The 20,483-nt window shown below is 47.8% G+C and overlaps 1 protein-coding gene and 1 non-coding gene across 15 annotated transcripts in view; one reads left to right on the top strand and one right to left on the bottom strand.

Moving 5' to 3' along the window:
- Window positions 1-20,483, bottom strand: part of TACC2 (transforming acidic coiled-coil containing protein 2) — a 213,385-nt gene that overhangs the window by 182,066 nt on the left and 10,836 nt on the right. For 10 of the 14 annotated variants that reach the window (XM_058697977.1, XM_058697987.1, XM_058697989.1 and 7 more), the window contains 2 exons: window positions 16,018-16,095; window positions 9,102-9,161 (listed from right to left, as the gene is read on the bottom strand). The exons of 1 other annotated variant lie outside the window; for it this stretch is intronic. In XM_058697977.1, coding sequence (XP_058553960.1) covers window positions 9,102-9,161; window positions 16,018-16,050 — 93 coding nt within the window. In that variant the 5' untranslated portion in view covers window positions 16,051-16,095. Of the gene's footprint in view, window positions 1-9,101; window positions 9,162-16,017; window positions 16,096-18,091; window positions 18,215-20,483 lie in introns of those variants that run through there. 3 more of the 14 variants (XM_058697978.1, XM_058697985.1, XM_058697984.1) reach the window with 3 other exon arrangements.
- Window positions 7,985-8,179, top strand: LOC131494186 (U2 spliceosomal RNA). Its single transcript, XR_009253247.1, has one exon. It is a non-coding gene; the product is annotated as a U2 spliceosomal RNA (small nuclear RNA).

Raw genomic sequence — 20,483 nt, 5'->3', positions numbered from 1 at the left:
CCTTCAGCGTCTTTGAGCCCCGCTTCCAGTGCCCCCCACCCCCACCCGCCACCCACGCCAAGTCCTGCTGCTTACGGGACTACACGGGCTGTGCGGGGTCAACGGGCGTCACTGCAGAACAGCACGCATGTCTAAAGTTTCCCTCCCACTTCCAAACGGCAGGCTGGACGGAAAAACTGGCAGTCCTCCGCATGACAAACTGCCTTGTCAAGCTGCGTCTTCAAATCTCTCCTTTGCTGCCACCGCTCGAGTAAACAAACAGCCTTTCTTTGGCCCCAGAATGCTCCAGAGCCCCGGGTCTATTTTAAAGCAATCTCCAAGCGGGCACGGCAACTTTCCAGTTCTAAAAACGACGCTTTATCGAGAGCTCAAGTGTCTTATGATTTAAAAAAAAAAACAACAAAAAATCCCCTGACCTTACCTCTTAAATGTTCTCCCTTCTGGCTTTACTGGTCATGCCAACAAGGAGGCTTCATTAAGCCAGTTAGATCATGACCAGAGTGTCTTGCCAACTCGCCCCCTCTTTGAGCAAGCTTCTTGGGAGCAGCGTGACTGCAGGTGAATGCTGGCAAGTAGACCAAAGGTCATCCCCATGGCACTAGGAATCGGATTTCAGAAACAATGGCCAGGCTGCCAAATATGGAGGAACACGATTCTATGTGGGCCCGGCCGCCGCCCATCTGCCCCCTCGAGGGAAGGCGGATGCTCAGGCCACTTCTGCTGGGTCACCCCAAACGTTTTCTTCACCTCAGGGCAAAAACACAAGATAGAAGTGGCTCCCCCACCCTGGCAGCCGAGGTCGCCCGGGCCTCCGGCCTCGCCCGGCAGGCACTTGGTCAGGCCGAGAGCGGGGAGGCCCCAGGAGTGGCCTTTTAGGCCTCCCCAGGTGGAATGTCTTCCAACATGAGAGGGCAGCAAACACGAACAAGCTTGGGGGTCTGAGAGGGCTGGCTTTGAAGCCCCACTCTTCCCTCAAAAGATGGGCGAAACGAGGGTCGTGTTTGCATTTTGACGCTTCTCCTTCGTGTCGGGAAGGGTCAAATCGAGGTTCTAGGTGGACACGAAGATCAAAAACCATGATATGGTGCGAGATGTTAATTTTAGCGGAAGCTGGGGGAGGAGTTGGTGGGAATTCTGTACTATCTTTGCAACTTTTCTGCAGACCTGAAAAATTCCCACATAAAAGGTTTAATTAGGAAAAAAACAAACAAAAAATGACGCTGTCCCTATCCTCACAGCGAATGAATGGGAGATGCACACTCCGTGAACAATGTTTGTCTTCCTTTCCCCAAAAGCAACTGGGTCAAAATGCTGAGAGTCACCAACGAAACAAAACAAAACAAACCAAACAAAAACACAGAAAGAACCTAGGTGCCTCCAAGATGCCCGAGTTGACATGTTACGGGACATCTTTAGTCTGTAGAGAAAGAAAACCTTTGAGATGTCAAAAACATTGCCCAATATTGATGTCTTGTGTGGGTTTAATACTTCACGAGCGATGTAATTTAAAGAAACCTAGACCGGTTTAGAAAACCCAAATCGTTGCACTTCTTGGAGGCTGTTGCTCTATCTGTAAAATGGGGGCCACGAACCCGGGCTTCCTGCCCCAGTGGTTGATGGGAGAACCTTGTGGCTACGACAGAGGGCTGCACAAATGGAGGAGAGGCTCTGCATTCAAAGAGTGGGGTAAGTCAGAATAGCCTATCGAGTCCTGTAACAATTACTCAACTGAACTTCAGATGTAGGCAGAAACCCTGTTTTGCCCCTCTAGGATTCCTCCATTTGCTCATTTTCAAGGGAGAGCAGCATGAAGCCGGGCTCCAGGGTAAGGTGGTTACCGGTGGTTAAAAGCCAAGCTTTACTGTTTATTTGGCTGTAAGCCTTTGGGCTCTATGCCTCTGGGACCATATCTAGAAAATGGGGGTCATAATTACAGGGTTTTCAAGCTTAAATAGCATAATACATGAGAAGCACTTAACATAAGGCTAGACCATGGAAGATACTCCTATATGCTAGTTATTACCGTTACAAAGAAGAAACTGACTCAAACCTCATTAACTAAGAGCCCCAGGGGCTATCACAGCGTGGAGCTAAAGCAGTTAATCCGATTCTTCAGAAGATGCATCTGGCCCAAACCCAGAGCCACCGCTCCAGTGAGAATTAGCACCAAGCCTAACGGATCCCTGGGAGAAGAGACAGTGGCAGGAGACGAGTCACACTGAAGGAGCAATCCACTGTTATGAGCTTGAGTTCATCCTGGTTCACTGTCCCTTCCTTCAATTTCTTTCTCACTAAGTGCAGCGAAATCGTCCCAAATACCCACCTGCTGCCAGTAGACTATGAGAAGACGCGGTTCCCTCTAGGGCTAGTTTAATGCTGTCGGGGTGTTGGGTTCCTTGGGTCCCGCAGGAAAGAGAGAAACTCCCTCCCCAAGTAAAACCGGGGCCCCAAGCATTTGTCGCTTCAAACAATACGTGCGCATACGTATGGGTCGTTTATCTATTAAGCAGAATAATCATCACGTGGTGCCTGAGCCACAGCTAACCTCAGCCTGCAGAGACATGCTCAGTCACGTTGGTGGGTGGTCCCAGACCCCGGGGTCAGCTCACGTAGCACGGGGTCCCCTGTCCTCCTGGTCCTCTGGTTCTTGGATGTGGGGGAATTCCAGAATGCGAGGCCACGCGGCTGAGGTCACCTTCAGGAACAAACTTCAGGCCCAGGCTGCCTCTTGGACGCCGAGCCACGAACCAGAGGGACCTGCCCCAGCGAGGCCTGGGCTGGGGGCCGCGACCTGCTCTGTGCCCTCTGAATCCTGTTTGTTTCCTGCTCCTCCCTCAGCTCTGAGCTCAAACAGCAGCTCCCCCGGGAGGCCTTCCCTGAACCCAGGGTCAGGTCAGGCGGCTCTGCACCTGTCTTCTTGCTTCATAGCATTGATCTCAGCTTCTATAGTTGAAAATCGTTTTTCTCTGAGACTCAAACTACAGAAACATCCAGAGGGTGACATTGCTTTAAAAGGATTTTTTAAGGGCGCCTGGGAGGCTCAGTCAGTTAAGTGTCTGACTCTTGGTTTCGGCTCAGGTCGTGGTCTCGTGGTTCGTGAGTTTGAGCCCCGCACTGGGCTCTGGGCTTATGGTGCAGAGCCTGCTTGGGATTCTCTCTGTCCTTCTCTCTCTGCCCACGCTCCCCCCCCCCCCCCCATTTCTGTCTCTCTCTCGCAAAAGAAAGAGTTTTTTAAATGATCATATATTTTCAAGCGAGGCCATTACAATAATAGAATTGTGTGTTCTTCTCTCCCCCCTCACAGTGTCAGAGCCATTAATGGCTATCATGATGAGCCCAAGAAGAATCCAGAAAGTGGTAATGCAGGTGGGTTGAGTGCTGCCCTTCTGCTCTGGAATCCACATGCCCGGAGCTCAGAGGTCTTCTGTGGGGCTTTCCTAAAGTGAACACTTGAGTACAGAACGCTGAATGACTATGCTGGTCACCTTTCACAGCGACTTATTTCACCATCAATCCCCCCATGCACGTCCTGATGCAGGAAACCCCAGCAAGGCTACTCTTGTCACAATGCCATCTCCACCTCTGTCCCAAAGAGGGACACACAGACTAGGACCCGGGCACTCCCAGGGACAGCGCAGGCTCCGCTTGGCTCGGTGTTAGACATTCTGCCGACCTCTGGCCGGACCGTGCCTGCCGCCCCATGGGAGTCACCCTCCATAGCTGTGGTTCTGTGTGTGGTTTCTCTTCGTTCCCAACCAACACGTCTGCAGGAGAGAGAGGCCCGGGGTCTGGGGGTGGGTCACAGCCGTGCATGTTAGGGACCGGGCTGCTCTGTGCTCCCTGAGATCACCCTGCCTGCTCCAAGGCTTCAGTGAGTCAGTCACGGGAGGGAGGGAGCAGGAGTGACAACTAGGACCCAGGAGGCAGCAGCTGGCAGCCACCAGGGGCCGGCCTGGAGCTGAGAGGCCTTAGCTCATTCAATAAAGGGGTAGAATCGGTCCAGACTGTTTGTGTGAACTTTGCCCACCAATGGCTTCTCCTCTCCTGGGACCACAGGGGGAAAAAAAAAATCCAGGCCATATTCCTAAATTTCAGGGTTTAAGCAGGGTTTGTGTGAATCAAAGAGGAAATAACTGACCGGTCAGCGGGATCCAGATATAGGACCACGGCGATGCTACTAAACTTGACTTCTTGAGTTAAGATTAAAAGGTCACCAACCAATTCAACGATCAGTTGTTGCCAAAAAATTTCAAAAGCAAAAATCATTAAGCTAATTTGCTGGCTCACTGCCAAGAGACTATGACGAGAGGTCCTTTCATGCTTCACATCCCTGCTTCTCTCCGTGACCGTGTGAAGGTCCGGTCCCCCCAAGCACCTGCCATCCCCCAGCTCCCGTGCAGTTCAGTACATCCCCTGCCGCATCTGACCCCACTCTCCACCGCGTGTGCGCCCCAATCAGCCATCGGAGGAGAGCTGCTCCCCCTCCCGCATCCTCACGATTCCCAGGGGTATCTGTTTCCATCTTCTCCCCACCATCCACAACGGCGGAGGGAACCCTGATGTAAGCCCGCAACCGCTCCAATCCCATTGCCTCTCAACGGTCAAGGCCAGCCTTCCTTTGGTCCACCCATCTGTCACCTGTCCTCTATCCACCTCTGCCTCTCTCCCTCCTTCCCACCAGCATGCAGGCATCTGGGATCTTCACTCTTTAAACCTTCATGCAACGCTCTCCACTAGCTACTGTCCCAATACTCTGATCCCTTTCCTAGAAAAATTTATTGCATTGTGGATACCCCTCTCTCTACTCCCTCTTCCTTATCTTCAGTTTCCGCTTCAGCCCTCTCCCCCGCAAACCGCATCCCTGTCATTCCACTGGGAGTGCTTACCAAGGATCTTGAGGGCAACATGAGGTTTCCCTCACATCGATGGACCCCACATCGCCACGTCATTGGGCAGGTGTCTGCCTTGATTTCTCAGGAGTATCTGATGGCCTCCCAGGTCCCTCATTATCCTATGTCTTTGGCAACAACTTCTTCACAGACTCCTCCGTTTCCCCTTGGGCTCACATCTAAATATTAAAGGACATCTCAGGGATTAGTCCTGAGTCCCTTTTCCCAGTGGCCTCCTAACTACTGTTTCTCCTCCATTTCCACCCTCCGCCCCTTAAAGACCACTCTCCACATAACAACCACAAAGCTCTTTTTTAAACTTCAAATCAGGGGCGCCTGGGTGGGTCAGTCAGTGAAACGTCTGACTCTTGATTTCAGCTCAAGTCATGATCTCATGGTTCTGTGCTGTCAGCATGGAGCCTGCTCGGGATTCTCTCTCCCCCTCTCTCTGCCCCTCCCCCCACTCATGTGCTTGCTCTCTCTCTCTCTCTCAAAATAAATAAGTAAATGAATAAATAAATATTAAAAAAAAATCTCAAACCATGTGCTGTGACTCCTCTGTTGAAATCTGGTGGTAAATCTGCAAGATTTACCCTCACCCACCTCCCTGGTCTCACATCCCGCCATCATCTCACCCACTCTCCTCCAGCCACACTGGCCTTCTTTGCTGATCTCGAAATACCACAGGCTCATCCCTCCCAGACATGTCACAGCTGCTCTTCCCTTTTCCAGAACGTTCCTTTTCCAGAACTTTATGTGGCTGCCTCCTTCCCGGCACATCAGGTCTCTGCAGAGAGGGCTCCTCTGGCCACTTATCAAAAAGAGCCTCTAACCACAATGAGACACCCCTCCCCGCCCCCCCCCCCCCCAGGATGGCCACTACGAAAGCAAAAACCAAAAAGAATAACAAGAGGTGGCAAGGCTGTGGGGAAATTCAAACCCATGTGCACTGTTGATGGGAATGTAAAATGGTGCAGCCATCGTGGAAAATCTTGGTGGTTTTCAAAGAATTAAACATAGCATTCACATATGATCCAGCCATTCAACTTTTGGATATATATTCCAAATAATTGAGAGCATGGAATCCAACACATTTGTACGCCCACGTTTATAGCAGCAGCATCCAAGCGTCCATCAACAGACATATGGATAAATAAAATGTAGAATATGTATAACGGAATCCTATTCGGCCCTAAAGAGAAAAGCTGCAACATGATGAACTTAGAAGGCATTATGTTACAGTGAAATAAATCCGTCATTAAAGGACAGATACTGTATGATTCCACTTATATGAGGTACCGAGTGTAGTCAAGTTGATAGAGACAGAGAGTAAAATGGTGGTTGCCAAGGGCTGGGAGTGGGGAGGGCAATGTGGATTTTTGTTTAATGGACACAGAATTTCGGTTTGGGAAGATGAAAACTTTCTGGACACGGGTGGCGGGGATGCTTGCCCAGCAATGTGATGTGCTTAATACCACTGAACTGTCCACTGTCCACTTAAACATGGTTGGGATGGATGGGGCACTTGGGTGGTTCAGTCGGTTGAGCGGCCGACTTCAGCTCAGGTCAAGATCTCACGGTTCGTGGGTCCGAGCCCCGCATCGAGCTCTGTGCTGACAGCTCAGAGCCTGGAGCCTGCTTCGGATTCTGTGTCTCCCTCTCTCTGCCCCTCCCCTGCTTGCACTCTGTCTCTCAAAAATGAATAAACGTTAAAAAAAATTTAAAAAAATTAGCGCCTGATTCCACTTACCCCTGGAACATTTATTAAGAGTTTATTTGCCTGCTGGCTCATTGTCTGTTTTTCCCTGTGGAAGGGGAAGCCGTGCCAGAGTCGATTATGGCTGAACTATTCACTGGTGATCTCGAGTGCTAGAATAGTGCCTGGGAAACAATAGGCACTTGATAAAGTCTTTTTAAAAAACATTGTATTTTGTTTACTTGTTGGTTTGTCTGTTTGCTCACTTGCTTCTTTTTTTTTTTTTAATTTTTTTAATATTTATTTATCTTTGAGAGGGAGAGACAGAGCGTGAGCAGGGGAGGGGCAGAGAGAGAGGGAGACACAGAATCCGAAGCAGGCTCTAGGCTCTGAGCTGTCAGCACGGAGCCCGACATGGGGCTCAAACTCATGAACTGTGAGATGGGGCTCGAACTCATGAACCTGAGCCCAAGTCAGACGCTTAACTGACTGAGCTACCCAGGCGCCCCCCCCACTTGCTTATTTTCGAACTCCCAGCTGGATGTCAGTCCCAGGAGGCAGGGACATGGTTTGTCCAATGCACAGCACCTACACCAGTACCAGCCACCCAGCAGAGGCTTCAAAATTGTCCCGTGAGTGAATGAAAAATCACGTCCACATCAGGGAGCCTGTCCGTGGGATCCTGAGCTCGGTAGCAAGGTGCTGTGCAAAGTCCCGAGCTGGACGGAAGAACCCAGTGCAAAAAACTCTGATCTGCCATTCTCTGTGATGCCCGGGAGACCGGGGTTCTAATCCCTGCTCTGCACTCACCCCGATGACCCACAATGATTAACCTTGGAGCCTGCTCCTTTGTCCATAAAGCAAGAGTGAGCAGCCTGGTCTGTCCACCTCACGGGATTTTGATGAGAACCAGGTGAAATCACATGTGGGCAAGGCTCCACTGTGCTCTACGCACAGGATCGCATTATGTCACAACCTCAGACACTGAAACTGCTATAGAAACATAAAGATGAATGGAAATTAAGATGGACACACTGGGGCTCCAGCAAGGCTTGACTTTAAACTCAACAAATCTTCCCCTTTCTCATTCTTGAAGCCCCCCCCCCCCATCTCCTTCACTTGTTTTTGTGTAGAATCCTTTGCTCCAGGAACTCAGTATCCATATTGGCATCTGGCGACCTCAGTGTATGCTCAGTAACGAGACTCTGGTGGCCGGTGTCACCTCAGGGACAGGGCCAACGGGACGGGCAGCACATACCACGTTCCTATCGAAACTGCCCAGATCCTCTATTTTCCTACAACCCCCCTCAGTCCTTTATTCCAGGCGGGTCTGCAGTCTCGAAGGCATTAGCCTGCCACAGCCTCTTTTACCTGGCACAGAAATAAAAACTCGTTTCCCATCGCTTCTCGGCCTTTTGGCTAAGATCAAGTGTAGTATCTGTTCTTATCAGTTTAAAACTCTCGTTCCTTTTTATCCCCAAACTCTGTCTTCATGTTATATTTTGGCTCTGGAGCACAGAGGTCGGTTTGCGACAACGACATCCCTGTTTGGTGGGACATCCAGCCACCCTCGAGGGTGTAGCTGCTGTTTCCTTAAAGCCAGGAACCTGTCCCCTAGGAGCCTAACCCTCCTCCCTAGGTGTGATGGGCTTTCAGAGCAGGTGGCATTTTATTGCCTCACGCTGACCACGCCCACAAGCACACACCAACCTTGCCTGACATTCTCTCCAGGAAAAATCTCCTTGAAATGGATTCAGGGCCCCGAACTTGCCCTCTTCCCCAGCAGGTGTCAAACACTTCAGCCGAGCTTAAATTCTGAGACTCAGCCAGCTGCACAAAGACGCTGACAATGGACTCAGAATGCAATCTGTTTTTTGTTTTTTGTTTTCTTTGGTTTTTTTTTTTACGACACATCAGTTTTGCCCACTGGTGGTGTAGACGGGACCCCCACTCCATAAAAGCCGCACTCCAGGACAAGGGAACGCAAAACCGATGAGTGTGGAAGGTTAGTGTTGGCTCCCAGCATCTGCGTTACGTGGAAAGCATAAGCCTCCTTCAGCATCTCACAGCATAGCGCACCAAAATGTCATCTTAAAAAATCTAAACCCATATTGCCGGGGCACCCGGGTGGCTCAATCGGTTAAGCATCCAATTTCAGCTCAGGTCATGATCTCGAGGTTTGTGGGTTCAAGCCCCGCATCAGGCTCTGTGTTGACGGCCGGAGCCTGCTTCCGATTCTGTGTCTTCCTCTCTCTCTGCCTCTCCCCGCGCTCATTCTCTCTCTCTCTCTCTCTCTGTCTCTCTCTTTCTAAAATCAATAAACGTTAGAAAAAACTTAAGTATGTATTGCAGATTCTACTGTTTTACAACTCATTTGAGGTAGATGAAAGGAAGCGATGGGAGGAGGAGCAGCAAACCTGAAAGTGTAAAGGAACGTGCCACACGCAAAGGCTGCAAACATCTAGATGTTAGGAAGGGGGCTGAGATGCGGACCACGCACAGCACACTTCGGGTACCTGCGCAGGCTCAGGGTTTGGAGGCCACAGGATGACGTTATGCAAGCCGGAGTTCTCTTGCTGAAAGCGAAGGAGTCCCGCCATTAGGATGGGCCGCAGGGAACAAGACCCCCCACAGTACCACAGGGACAGTCTTGGCTGGTCTCTACTCCCGGGTCTGACCTGCTGGGTGTACTCCCGCCCTGTCCGTGGCTACCAGGGGACGTTTGTCCCAGAGGGAAAGGCACCTGCAACCAGAGGGTATAGCGAGTGGGCAAGGGTTGGGACTGGGCAGGCCTGTTCTCCTCCTTCGCCCCGGTGACGTGGCTGATCCCCAATGCCAGGTCTTTAATCTGTGAACCGGACCTTCCTTCAGACCTGGGTCTTGCCTTCTAAAAGGTCACTTGTAAGCAGAATGCTGGGACCCCCAAGTGTCTCTTCACAGAGAAAGAGCCTCTGGGAGAGGCCAGGGGTCTGGACTGATCCAGGTGGGAGGTAAGAGGGTGTGATGGTGGGGGTACATCTTGGACACGTGGCACCTTTTTGTCTCTTGAGGAAGTGCTCTAAGTGGCATTGATGGAGACGTCATCAACCGGGGCTCACCTTTCCCCTGCAGGGGTGGGTGCCTGACTCAGGCGGGCTAATCAGAGTGTCCACATCCAGTGGCACATGGATTGATCCCAGACAGAGCACATGACCCCATCAGGGCCAGTCCTTAGACGGTGCTAATCAGAGGCTGGATCGCCAACAAGAAGAAGCCTGGATGCCTAGAGTAGCCGGTGGCATGTTTTGTTTTGTTTTGTTTTGTTTTGTTGTTTCTGCAGGCCGAGGGGACATCCCTAAGCACTCGGGCATCACGGAGGAAAGCAGAGCAAGATCCAGAGACAGGAGATCTCCAGCATCTTCTTTTGAACCTCTGGACTCACTGACTGCTGCCGCTAGACCCTCTCTCTGGACTTCCTAATCCTACGAGCCAAACAATCCTTCTCGGCCTATAGTCGTTGGAGACAGGTTTCTGTCTCTCGCAACCAAAAAAAAAGTCTCCATTAAACAGAGATCTAAAAGACTAAATGGCCAGGCCATTAATTTATTAATTATTAATCATAGAGTGATTTATGACATGTGGACAAGGGGGGTGAGTGGAGTCAGAGGTGATCCCCAGATTTCTGTCTTGGATGATAGGGTAGATCGTGGTACCCAGGAGGGGGGATTCAGAAGGAGAAGACGATTGGGGTGGGGGAGCTTAATTCAGGTTTGAGGAACAGGAAGTGACCATGGACACCCAGGAGACAGTGGAAAGATAAGTCTGGAACACCAGCCCCACGGGGGAGCCCTGATTCCTATAGCCAAATACACTTGTGCTTTCTTTCCACCTGTTTCTCTGTGAAAGGCAAACCTTGTTGTGACCCTGGAATCCTGAAGGCAACTCCATCATGTCTCACTGGGTCATGTGGGGCTGAGGTTGGAGATGTGAACCAGAAGGGAACTGAGGAGGGAGAACAGGGTTTGGGGTTGGCAGGAGGTGAGAAGATCTGAAACACTGAAATATATATATTCATCACTTGCAAGGATATAATGAGATGGACCCCCCACCCCCACCCCATAGCCTGATGAGAAACATATAAATTGGCATCACCTTTCTGGAAAGTATTTTGAATATAGCTATAGATAGATCTAGATCTAGAGCAAGAGTTTTGAAATCACCCTTTATTTGACCTAGAAATTCCATTTCTATGAGTCATGCCCAGTAAACCAGCCTTCAATTCTAAACAGTGTAGTTTAGTAAAGGCAATGAAAGAAAACTATAAGCCACTTTAATGTGCCTCTATTTGTGTAGAAATTCATCTCGGATTAGAGGAGTTCAGCCACTGCCCCAAGGAGTTCTCAAAGCGGTAAGACAAATATTCCTCTATTCTAGGTTTTCTCAACCTTGGCACCTTTGACATTTTGAGAAGAATAGTTCTTCGTTGTGGGGGTTGTCCCCGTGCATTGAGAACATTTAGTGGCGTCCCTGACCTCTACTCGCCCCTCCACTCTGGAGACGTGATACCAACCCTGCCTTCAGACATTGACAAATGTGCTGGGCGTTGGGGTGCCTGGGTGGATGCCTCAGTTGAGCATCTGACTCGTCATTTCAGCTCAGGTCATGATCTCACAGTTCGTGGGATCAAGTCCCACATCATTCTCTGCACTGGCAGTGCAGAGCCTGCTTGGGATTCTTTCTCTCCCTCTCTCTGCCCCTCCCCCAATTTCATGCCCATTTTCTCTCTCTCTCTCTCTCTCTCTCTCAAAAATAAATAAACAAACAAACAAACAAACATTTATAAATAAATAAACATTTATAAATAAATAAATAAATAAATAAATAAATAAAATGTAAGATAGAATATTTCTTTAAGTTAGAGACTACAAAGAGGTAGGACATGAGCCAACTCCAGCCACCAGGAGCATCCTTTTGACTCACAGAATGTTCAAAAATAATTTAAATTAGTTGCCAACACTTGAAAAATTGTGAAGTTTCTTTAAACAATCTCTTCTAGAAAGTAGAAGAGGAGAAAGCACTCCCCAAGTCATTTTATGACATTACCTTTAGCGTGATACCAAAACCAGTTAAAAAAGGAAAACTACCAAGCAATATTTAGCATGAATTTAGATACAAAAATCTTCAACAAAATGTTAGCAAATCAAGTCTAACAGTCTTTACAAATAATTATACACTATGACCAAGTAGGATTACTTCTGGTATGCAAGACTAGTTCACCATTTGAAAATTAACAGCGTAATCTAATATATCAACAACCCAAAGAAGAAAGATCATATGGCTACATCAACTGATACAGAAAAAAAAGCATCTGAAAACATCCAATACCTATTCATGATAAAAAATCCTCAGCAAACGAGGAATAGAGGGACATCTTCCTTAACTTGATAAAGAGAATTTATAGCTTAGTCAGTAGAGCATGCAATTCTTGCCCTCAACGTCATGAGTTCAAGCCCCACATTGGGCCTAGAGCTTACTCACAAGATAGATGGGTAGATAGATAGATAGAGTGTTTTTAAAAGAGAAAATTTATAAAAACCTGCAGCTAATATCTTACTTAACAGGGAAAGACTGAATGCTTTCCCCTCACAATTGGAAAGCAGGTGAGAATGTCTACTCAGACCATTTCCAATTAACATAGTATTGGAATTCCTAGCCACAGTAATAAGGCAAGAAAAATAAATAAAAAACATACAGAATTGAAAAAAAGAAATGCAATCCCCCTTTTTTGCAAATTGTCTACATAGAAAATCCCAAGGAATCTACAAAAAAACTTTTGGAAATAATAAGTGAATTCAGCAAGGTCACAGGATACAAAATCAACACACAAAAAATCAATACACTGACAATGAACGTGTAGAAACCAAAATTAAAATACTATTTATAATCACTGCAAATAAAATTAAATACTTAGGCATAAACTGAAAACATATACAGGATCTATATGCTGAAATTTATGAAATGATGATAAAGAAATCAATAGGACCTATATAAATAGAGAAGCACTGGGTGTGTTCACAGACTGGAAGATTCATCATATTAAAGATGTCAATTTCTCCAGTATATCTATAGGTTTAATATTATCCATATCAAAATCCTAGTAAGGTATTCTTAGACCTAGACAAGCTTATTCTAAAATATATATGGAAAGCTTTACGCCCTAGAATAGCTAACACAATTTTGAAAAATAGTAAAGGGGGATGGGACTTATTATACAGCGGCAGTAATCAAGACTGTGGTATCAGCAGAAGAGTAGACACGTAGATCAGTGGAATAGAAAAGAGAACCCAGAAATAGACCCACACAAATATGACCAACTGGTTTTCGACAAAGGTGCAAAAGCAGTTTAATGGACAAAGAATAGTGTTTTCAACACTATTTTCAACATGGTACCGGAGAGATGGACATTCAATGGCGAAACAAAACAGGACAAAAACAGAAAATGAACTTCAACCTGAGTCTGAATCCTTACACAAAAGTGGATGCAAAATGGATCACGGATTTGAATATAAAATGTAAAACTATAACACTTTTGGAAAAGATAATATAATAGGAGAAAATTTTCAGGATGTAGGGGTAGAAAAAGAATTCTTAGACTTGGCACCAAACGCACTAGAATTGGCAGAAAAGGAAAAGGAAAAACTGATCAATTGTACCTCATAAAAACTTTTGTTCTGTAAGAGAGCCTGTTGAGGTGATGAAAAGACGAGCCATGAATGGGAGAAAATATTGCCAAATCACAATCTGACAAAGATTAGTATCTAGGCTACACCAAGACTCAACACTCAATAGTTTCTTAAAAATCCAACTAGAAAATGGCTAGCAGACATGAACACCTATCTCACCAAAGAGAACCCATGGACAGCAACAAGCTCATGAAAGATGGTCAGCATGGCCAATCATCAGGGAAAGGCAAGTTCAAACCATAGTGACATTAGTGACATATCACAACACGTATCAGAATGTGTCACCTAACAGTGACAACACCAAATGATGGCCAGGCTGCAGAAAAACTAGATCACTCATACATTACTCGTTGCTGGTGGGAATGTAAAATGGTGCAGAGATTCTATCTAACTGGCTGTTCTTTATAAAACTAAACATGCGGGGTGGCTCAGTCCGTTAAGGGTCCAACTTTGGCTCAGGTCATGATCTCACAGTTTGTGAGTTCAAGTCCCGCTCGGGGCTCTGCGCTGACAGCTTGGAGCCTGGAGCCTGCTTTAGATTCTGTGTCTCCCTCGCTCTCTGCCCCTCCCTCCATTCGTGCTCTCTCTCTCAAAAATGTAAATAAATAAATAAATATTAATTTAAAAAAATGGGGCACCTGGGTGGCTGAGTTGTTGAAGCATATGACTCTTGGTTTCCACTGAGGTCATGATCTCAAGGCTTTGCTGGTTCGAGCCCCACATTAGGCTCTGTGCTGGCAGTGCAGAGCCTGCTTGGGATTCTCTCTCTCCCTCTCTCTCCGCCTCTCCCCCACTTGCGTTGTCTCTGTCTCTCTCAGAAATAAATAAATAAACTTAAAACAAAAACAAAAAACTAAACATACAACCACACATGACCCAGCCATTGTGCTCTTGGGCAATTGTGTCAGAGAAATGAAAATTTATGTTCACACACACACACACACACACACACACACACACACACACAAAACCTATATGCAAATGTTCCTGAGAGCTCTATTTGTAATCACCCCAAACTGGAAACAACAGCAAATGCTTCTATACCGTGGAGCACCACTCAGCCAGCAAAAGGAGTGAACAACTAACACAGCAGCCTGGATGAATCTCAAGGAAGCCATGTTGAGTGAAAAAAGCCAATTCCAAATGGTCACATATCGTGTGGTTCCATTTATATAACAATTCTCAGAAAGCCAGACACAGACACAGACAGAGAGAACAAATTAGGAGTCGCCAGGGATTAGGAGAAGGGAACAGGAGGGCAGTGGGTGTGGATCTAAGGAAAAATGAAAGGAATCCTTCAGGTGGGAGGAATGCTCTGTATCTTGATTGCATCAACGTCAGTCTGCAAGCGCGCTGACGTTTTGCAAGATGTTACCCTGGGGGGGACTAGGTGAAGGGTGCAGGGGTCTCTCTGTACGACGTCTTGCAACAGCATGCTATTGTTTACCGCGTCTACCGTTATCTCAAAAGAAAAACTTTGATTAAAAATATTTTGCGATTTCATAGAAAAACACACGTTTTTTACTTCTGTTGAAGAAGTTGCAAGGTCTTGGAACACTGGGCCTGCCATGGCAGCCATCAGCTGGAGGTGATGGTGGTGCCCCCTCCAGACAACAGGACAGGATCCCTCCTGTCTGCCACAGCACCTCCTTCTCTCTACCGTCTCCTAACCTGCCATTTACTACCATTACTGTTTCTGGCCTGCTCCTAAAGACTGGAGTTTGCTGCCTTTGCCCTCGATGATTCCCGTGTTCCTCCTTGGGAAAAGAAGATTGCAGGGAAGAAAAAAGCAGAGAGGAAACAGATTGCTTTGCGCTGGCTTTCAGATCCCGTTACCTCGTTCGGAAGGCTCACCACCATCGATCCAAAATTCCCACTGTGTGCGAGATGGATAGGAAAGTGTCCCCCTGGTTTTGTTCACCAGGACACTGAATTGAATCTCTCAAACTTAAAATGGATAGCTGTAAAATTTGAACATACTTTAACCATGCCAGCCTTATGCACGATTGAGCACTTAAGACTCATTCCTCAAAAGTGAAAACCTGACCTAACGTGGAAATGACAGTTCGCGTTTAATCTGCTCAACAGTGATAGAGTTTAAGATCGCTTTTTGAGGACCACAACTATTTTGGGGAGGAGTGTGGATAAGATTTTATTTCATCCTCCTGTGAGGCATCCACACAAGGGAACAGATGGGTGGGCACAATCCAGAAAAAAAATATGCCAAACTCTTATTATGTCAATGTTAAAAGCAAGAAATTAACTGTTAAACTAGTTTTTTACAGTTTATAAAATCGGGGCTAGCTTGAATGCAACAATTCTGAAAATGGGAATAAGAAATACTTATACAGATACATGTGCCATATGTATCCAGGTATAATCTGTGTTTTTTAAATGTTTATTTATTTATTTTGAGAATGAGAGAGAGAGAGAGCGGGGAAGGGGCAGAGAGAGAGGGAGAGAGAGAACCCCAAGCAGACTGTCAGCGGAGAGCCCGACGCAGGGCTCGATCCCACGAACCCTGAGATCATGACCTGAGCCCAAATCAAGAGTCGGATGCTTAACCGACCGAGCCACTCAGGTGCCCCAATCTGTGTTTTAGCTTGGTCCTTCCTGGATGGAGAGGAGATGCTCGGGGGGAAAAAAAAAACCTAGTCAAGGTCAATCAAGGGATCCGGGTAGGTTGAGGGGGAAGCTCCCTGACACCCACCTGGTTTTCCGAGGTGCTGTTCTCATTGCCCATGGTGATTCAGGGTGCCAGCGACCCTCTGGATTTTACCAGAAGCAACTGGAAGAAATAAAAGGGTATACACGTCCATAAAATTGAAGAAGACCTCAGGCTTTTTTGGTCTGCCCATCAACTCAGACTCAAAAGCCAGGTGATGGGAAATGTTGATCTCTGCAGCCACATCACGGAAACTTGCCTTTGAAGGGTTTTCTTTTGTTATATGCCACCCAGACTTCTTTCCCCTGTCCGGGCTGCTGTTCTCACTCCCCACCCCAGGGGCTGGCAGACAGCTCAGAAAAATTAGTTTGTTCCTGACTCTCCGACTTAATGTCAATGTACACGCAGAGGTGTATCTACAAATGAAGTGACAGAAGGGGCCCAGTTGCCAAGGAGAGCTTGAGAAGTGTCACTGTCGGGGTGTTTTCTGTTTCTAATCGTGCTCACTCTGGAAATCTGACCGCAGAGCCCGGTGTCGAACATTAGGAGGCCGTGAAATCCACTTTGTTCGATAACATATGGTATTTATTTATTTATTTATTTATTTATTTATTTATTTATTTATTTATTTTCCAGTGTGTATTTTTTTGGGGGGGGAAGGCAGAGAGAGAGGTAGACTTGGGATCCAAAGCAGGCTCTGCTCTGACAGCAGCCAGCCAGTGTGGGGCGCGATCTCACGAACTGCGAGATCCGGACCCAAGAGGAAGTTGGACACTTACTAGACTGAGCCACCCAGGCGCCCCAATAACCCGTGGTTTCTATATTTTTGGCTCAAAGCACTTGTTTCATCAAATCGGCTTTGCTTCTGCACATATTTTTACGATGGCAGAATGGTTTCCTTGGGGAGGAGAACGGGTAGCAGGGCCCAGACAAGGAATAAATAATCATGTAAAGCGGCCGGCCACCGGGAGGACTCTAGACCCATTCCGTCGGGCTCACTTAGCAACACTGTTCATCCCTGTCTTCCTGAGGATGCTTCCCATGCACAGCGAAGCCCAGGTCAGCGCCGACAGCGGCTGAGTTCCGGGAGACCCCCTAACATCAGCAGGGCGGGGGCTCTTACCTTCCTTTTTCTAGATGGAGAAACTAAGTCACAGAAAGCTGGCAAAACGTACCAAACCTTCAGAACTGGAACCTTAGAGATTACCAGTCTATTCCATGGGGGGCGGGTACTGAAATGGGAGAAGGCAAGGGGACTCGCCAAAGACCCAGCTTGGACGAGTCAAAGCTGGTAATAGAACTCAGTCTCCTGCCGTCGAATTCAAGATTCCTTCCACAGCAGTGTGGTATCATTAGTATTTGCTCAGAAAACCTCAGGGATTGACTTACAAATAAAATGTGTCCATTGATCTGCTCATCCATTCAACCAACACTGACCGGGTAGCTACCATATGCTATGTGTACTGAACTGTCGCCGGAAAACCAAATTGAAGTATTTTGAGCAGCACAAATAAAATGCCCCCCAAACTGAGAAAATTGTGAGTGATGTCACTGTAGTGATCAATGCTCTCACTCCTAACCCTTGAGCCAAAAGGATACACGTCCTTAACCCTTTCTTGACCTTCACTGTTTATAAGATGGGCCAAAAATAAAATGCTCACTCACAGAATGTAAAAATCATCATGTGCTTCAAATTGATCGCTTCAGGGTGTTTTGGATGTTCATTTGGAAAATGATGACGCTTCGGTAGCAAATACCATTGTATGCTACAATCATTACGCCCTTATCTATCACCGTCACATCCTTGTGCCGACCAGTTTAACCCAGACACAGTCGGAATGTCATACGGTCCAATGTCATATTAGTTTGTGAAACTCATTCGGAGGATTCAGTTGAATAATTGTGTGACAGATCAGAGGGCTTGAACTAGCTTTTTACACAGGTAAACAGACTAAAGACAATGGCACAACTACTTCTTGCCCAGTGCAAATTTCAAAGCCACAGAACGAAGGCTTGGCCGTTTCTGGAACTCTCTCCTCCGTGAGCTGCAGAACTGCCAGCCCCTCGGGCTCCCCCAGGACCAGAAAGGAAGGCGGGTACAGCTTTGCCGGCTACTTACATTCGGGGAGGGTCTGTGCGACTTGGGAGGCTGCGGGCCCACGGAAAGTCTGCTGTTCAGCAATCGGACTTTCTCCTCCTCCATTCAGAAGCAGGTGAGGCCGAAGCCGAGGCATCCGCCCACCTTCACCCAGTTGGACAAACAACCCGTCTCCACCCCTGACACTGACACAAACCAGCTGCGCCTCATACCTGAGCGGCGGCTGTGCGGAGCCTCTGTGATCACACAAACGTGGAATCAGCGTTTCTGCGCCCATCGCGGCCACGGCCTTTCACGTAGAGGATTTTCCCCGTGATTACATTAGCTGGGCTCCTTTCAGAGAAGGCTTATCCAGATTAAAACTGGGCCCGTGGCCGGATTGGCTGCACCTAAGCGATCAGAACTGCCTTGCCTGGCAAGCAGGGAGCCACGGATCACTCGCTCGCCCTTTACGCAATGGAGCAGGGACAAGCCTTTCGTTGGAGAAAGGAGTAAAATGCTCAAAGGGCTTCCTGTTTACACCTGGAAATTTTCCACCCTAAATAATGTGGAAACACAGAGAAAACTTGTGGAAAACGATGACGCCAGCAGTCTGGCACCTGTTTATAGTGTGTGGTGTGGAGAATGTACTTACCGAGGCGTGGTTTGAGTTTCAACAAGTGAAGTCATAAAAGGCCGCCGGCTTGGCCGGATCCCTGATAGGCAGACCTGCCCATCGGGGCAGAGGAGGCCCCTGGGCCCTTGGGTGGGACCAAGGGGCAGCGGCCCAGGGACACTTTTGCCCAGCAGTCTCCCAGCTCCCAGGATTGGCCAGTTATGACCAGGCAGCCACTCTTTTGTATGAATGCAGCCGGTTTTGGTTTGGTTTTTTCTTGCCCGGAAGCCTTTCCTTCTGCAGAAGCCCCTTATCCCTGCCACAGGTGCGACCCCTCCCGGGAGACAAGTTGGCATTTCCTCAAAGGCTTCCCTGGGACCAGGTGTCTTATTAAGCTCGGAAGGGTGTCGGGAGCTTCCCAGAGGGGAAAGTCGGATGTGGAGGGGATCTCTGTGCCCCCACTTCTGGTTCGAACAGAGCAGAAGTGTGTCTGTTTCAACAAATGAATGGATACTCAAATTGTGGTACACCCATTCATCGGAATATTAATCAGCCATAAAAAGGAACGAAGTTCTGACTCAGGTAACAACTCGGATGAACCTCAGAAATTTACTAAGTGAAAAAAGACACAAAAGGTCCCACGTTGTGTGATCCCACTGATACGAAAAGTCTAGAACAGCCAAGTCCAGAGGGACAGAAACCAGACTGATGGTTCGCAAGGGCTGGGGGAAGGGTGAGTAACTCCTTGATAGGTTCAGGGTTTGAGTTCGTTGTGATGAAAATATTTTGGAACCAGATAGTGGTGGTGGTTGCACAGCATTGTGAATGTGTTAAATACAACAGTTCACTTGAAAATGGTTCATTTTACCTTGTATAAATTTCAGCTCACGTTTTAAAAGCGTAGGTCTTTCACAGCTTGGGGTTCCGCATAAACTATTGTTTGAAAAAAGCGTTCCACCTGGAGGGAGGCGGCACTTGAAAACTGTCACTTTTATGTTGACAAACACCAGGTTTCTGTCCAATTAAGGATCGGTGGGATGAGAAACAAGAATGTTTGCCTTCTTCTTCCTCATCCCCACTCAAATCACAGGAGAATTTTTCTAGGGAGGAAAATCTTTTTAAGTGAGATGCCTTGGAGGAACCAATTAGAAAGGAAGAGAAGTCTCTTCAACAGGGGGGCAAACGCAGTGAAAGAGAAGGGGAGGATTGGGGGCACACTGCTGAGGAGAGGGGAGAGAGGATGGCCGACCAAAATAGCCGAGTCACCGAACCCGAGTTGAAGGTGGGGAATGTTCAGTATTCAATTTTCACTCGTGTACATTCAGCAGTGCAAATTGCTGAACCGTCCATGAACCATGAACCATGCTTCCATGACCCATCACCTCTGTCAACTCTGGGGCTTCATGGGTGGCTGCTGATATCACTATTGCTGCCACCATTGGTCCCTGGGCCACCGCCATCATGACTGCTGGATCCTGGGCAGAATCACTGATGCCTGTCCCACCACCACTTGCCCTGGCCGCCTCCCAGCTCCAGGGGCCGCCACCGTCAGTGGGAAAGAGAACAAATCAATACACCAACACTTCAGCTTCCGCCCCAGAAGCTGGTGCTCTTATAATGTCTTATAAGCGTCTCTTATAATAAGTTGCCCAGGCACAGAGGACGTGTTGAGATGTCAGGCACTATGGCATCCCGACTGTCCACATTCCTTAGCTGTGACTACCTCTCCCCAAGGCAGTACTCTAATGGGACCTCAATATCAGTCTCCTTGCCTTACCACTGTCTACATGGGTCCGTGGCTGACCAGCTTCCCTCTTT

This window comes from Neofelis nebulosa, chromosome 13 (genome assembly GCF_028018385.1).
Source record: "Neofelis nebulosa isolate mNeoNeb1 chromosome 13, mNeoNeb1.pri, whole genome shotgun sequence".
In the NCBI taxonomy this organism is placed as follows: domain Eukaryota; kingdom Metazoa; phylum Chordata; class Mammalia; order Carnivora; family Felidae; genus Neofelis; species Neofelis nebulosa.
This window is presented reverse-complemented; position numbering and strand designations above follow the sequence as displayed.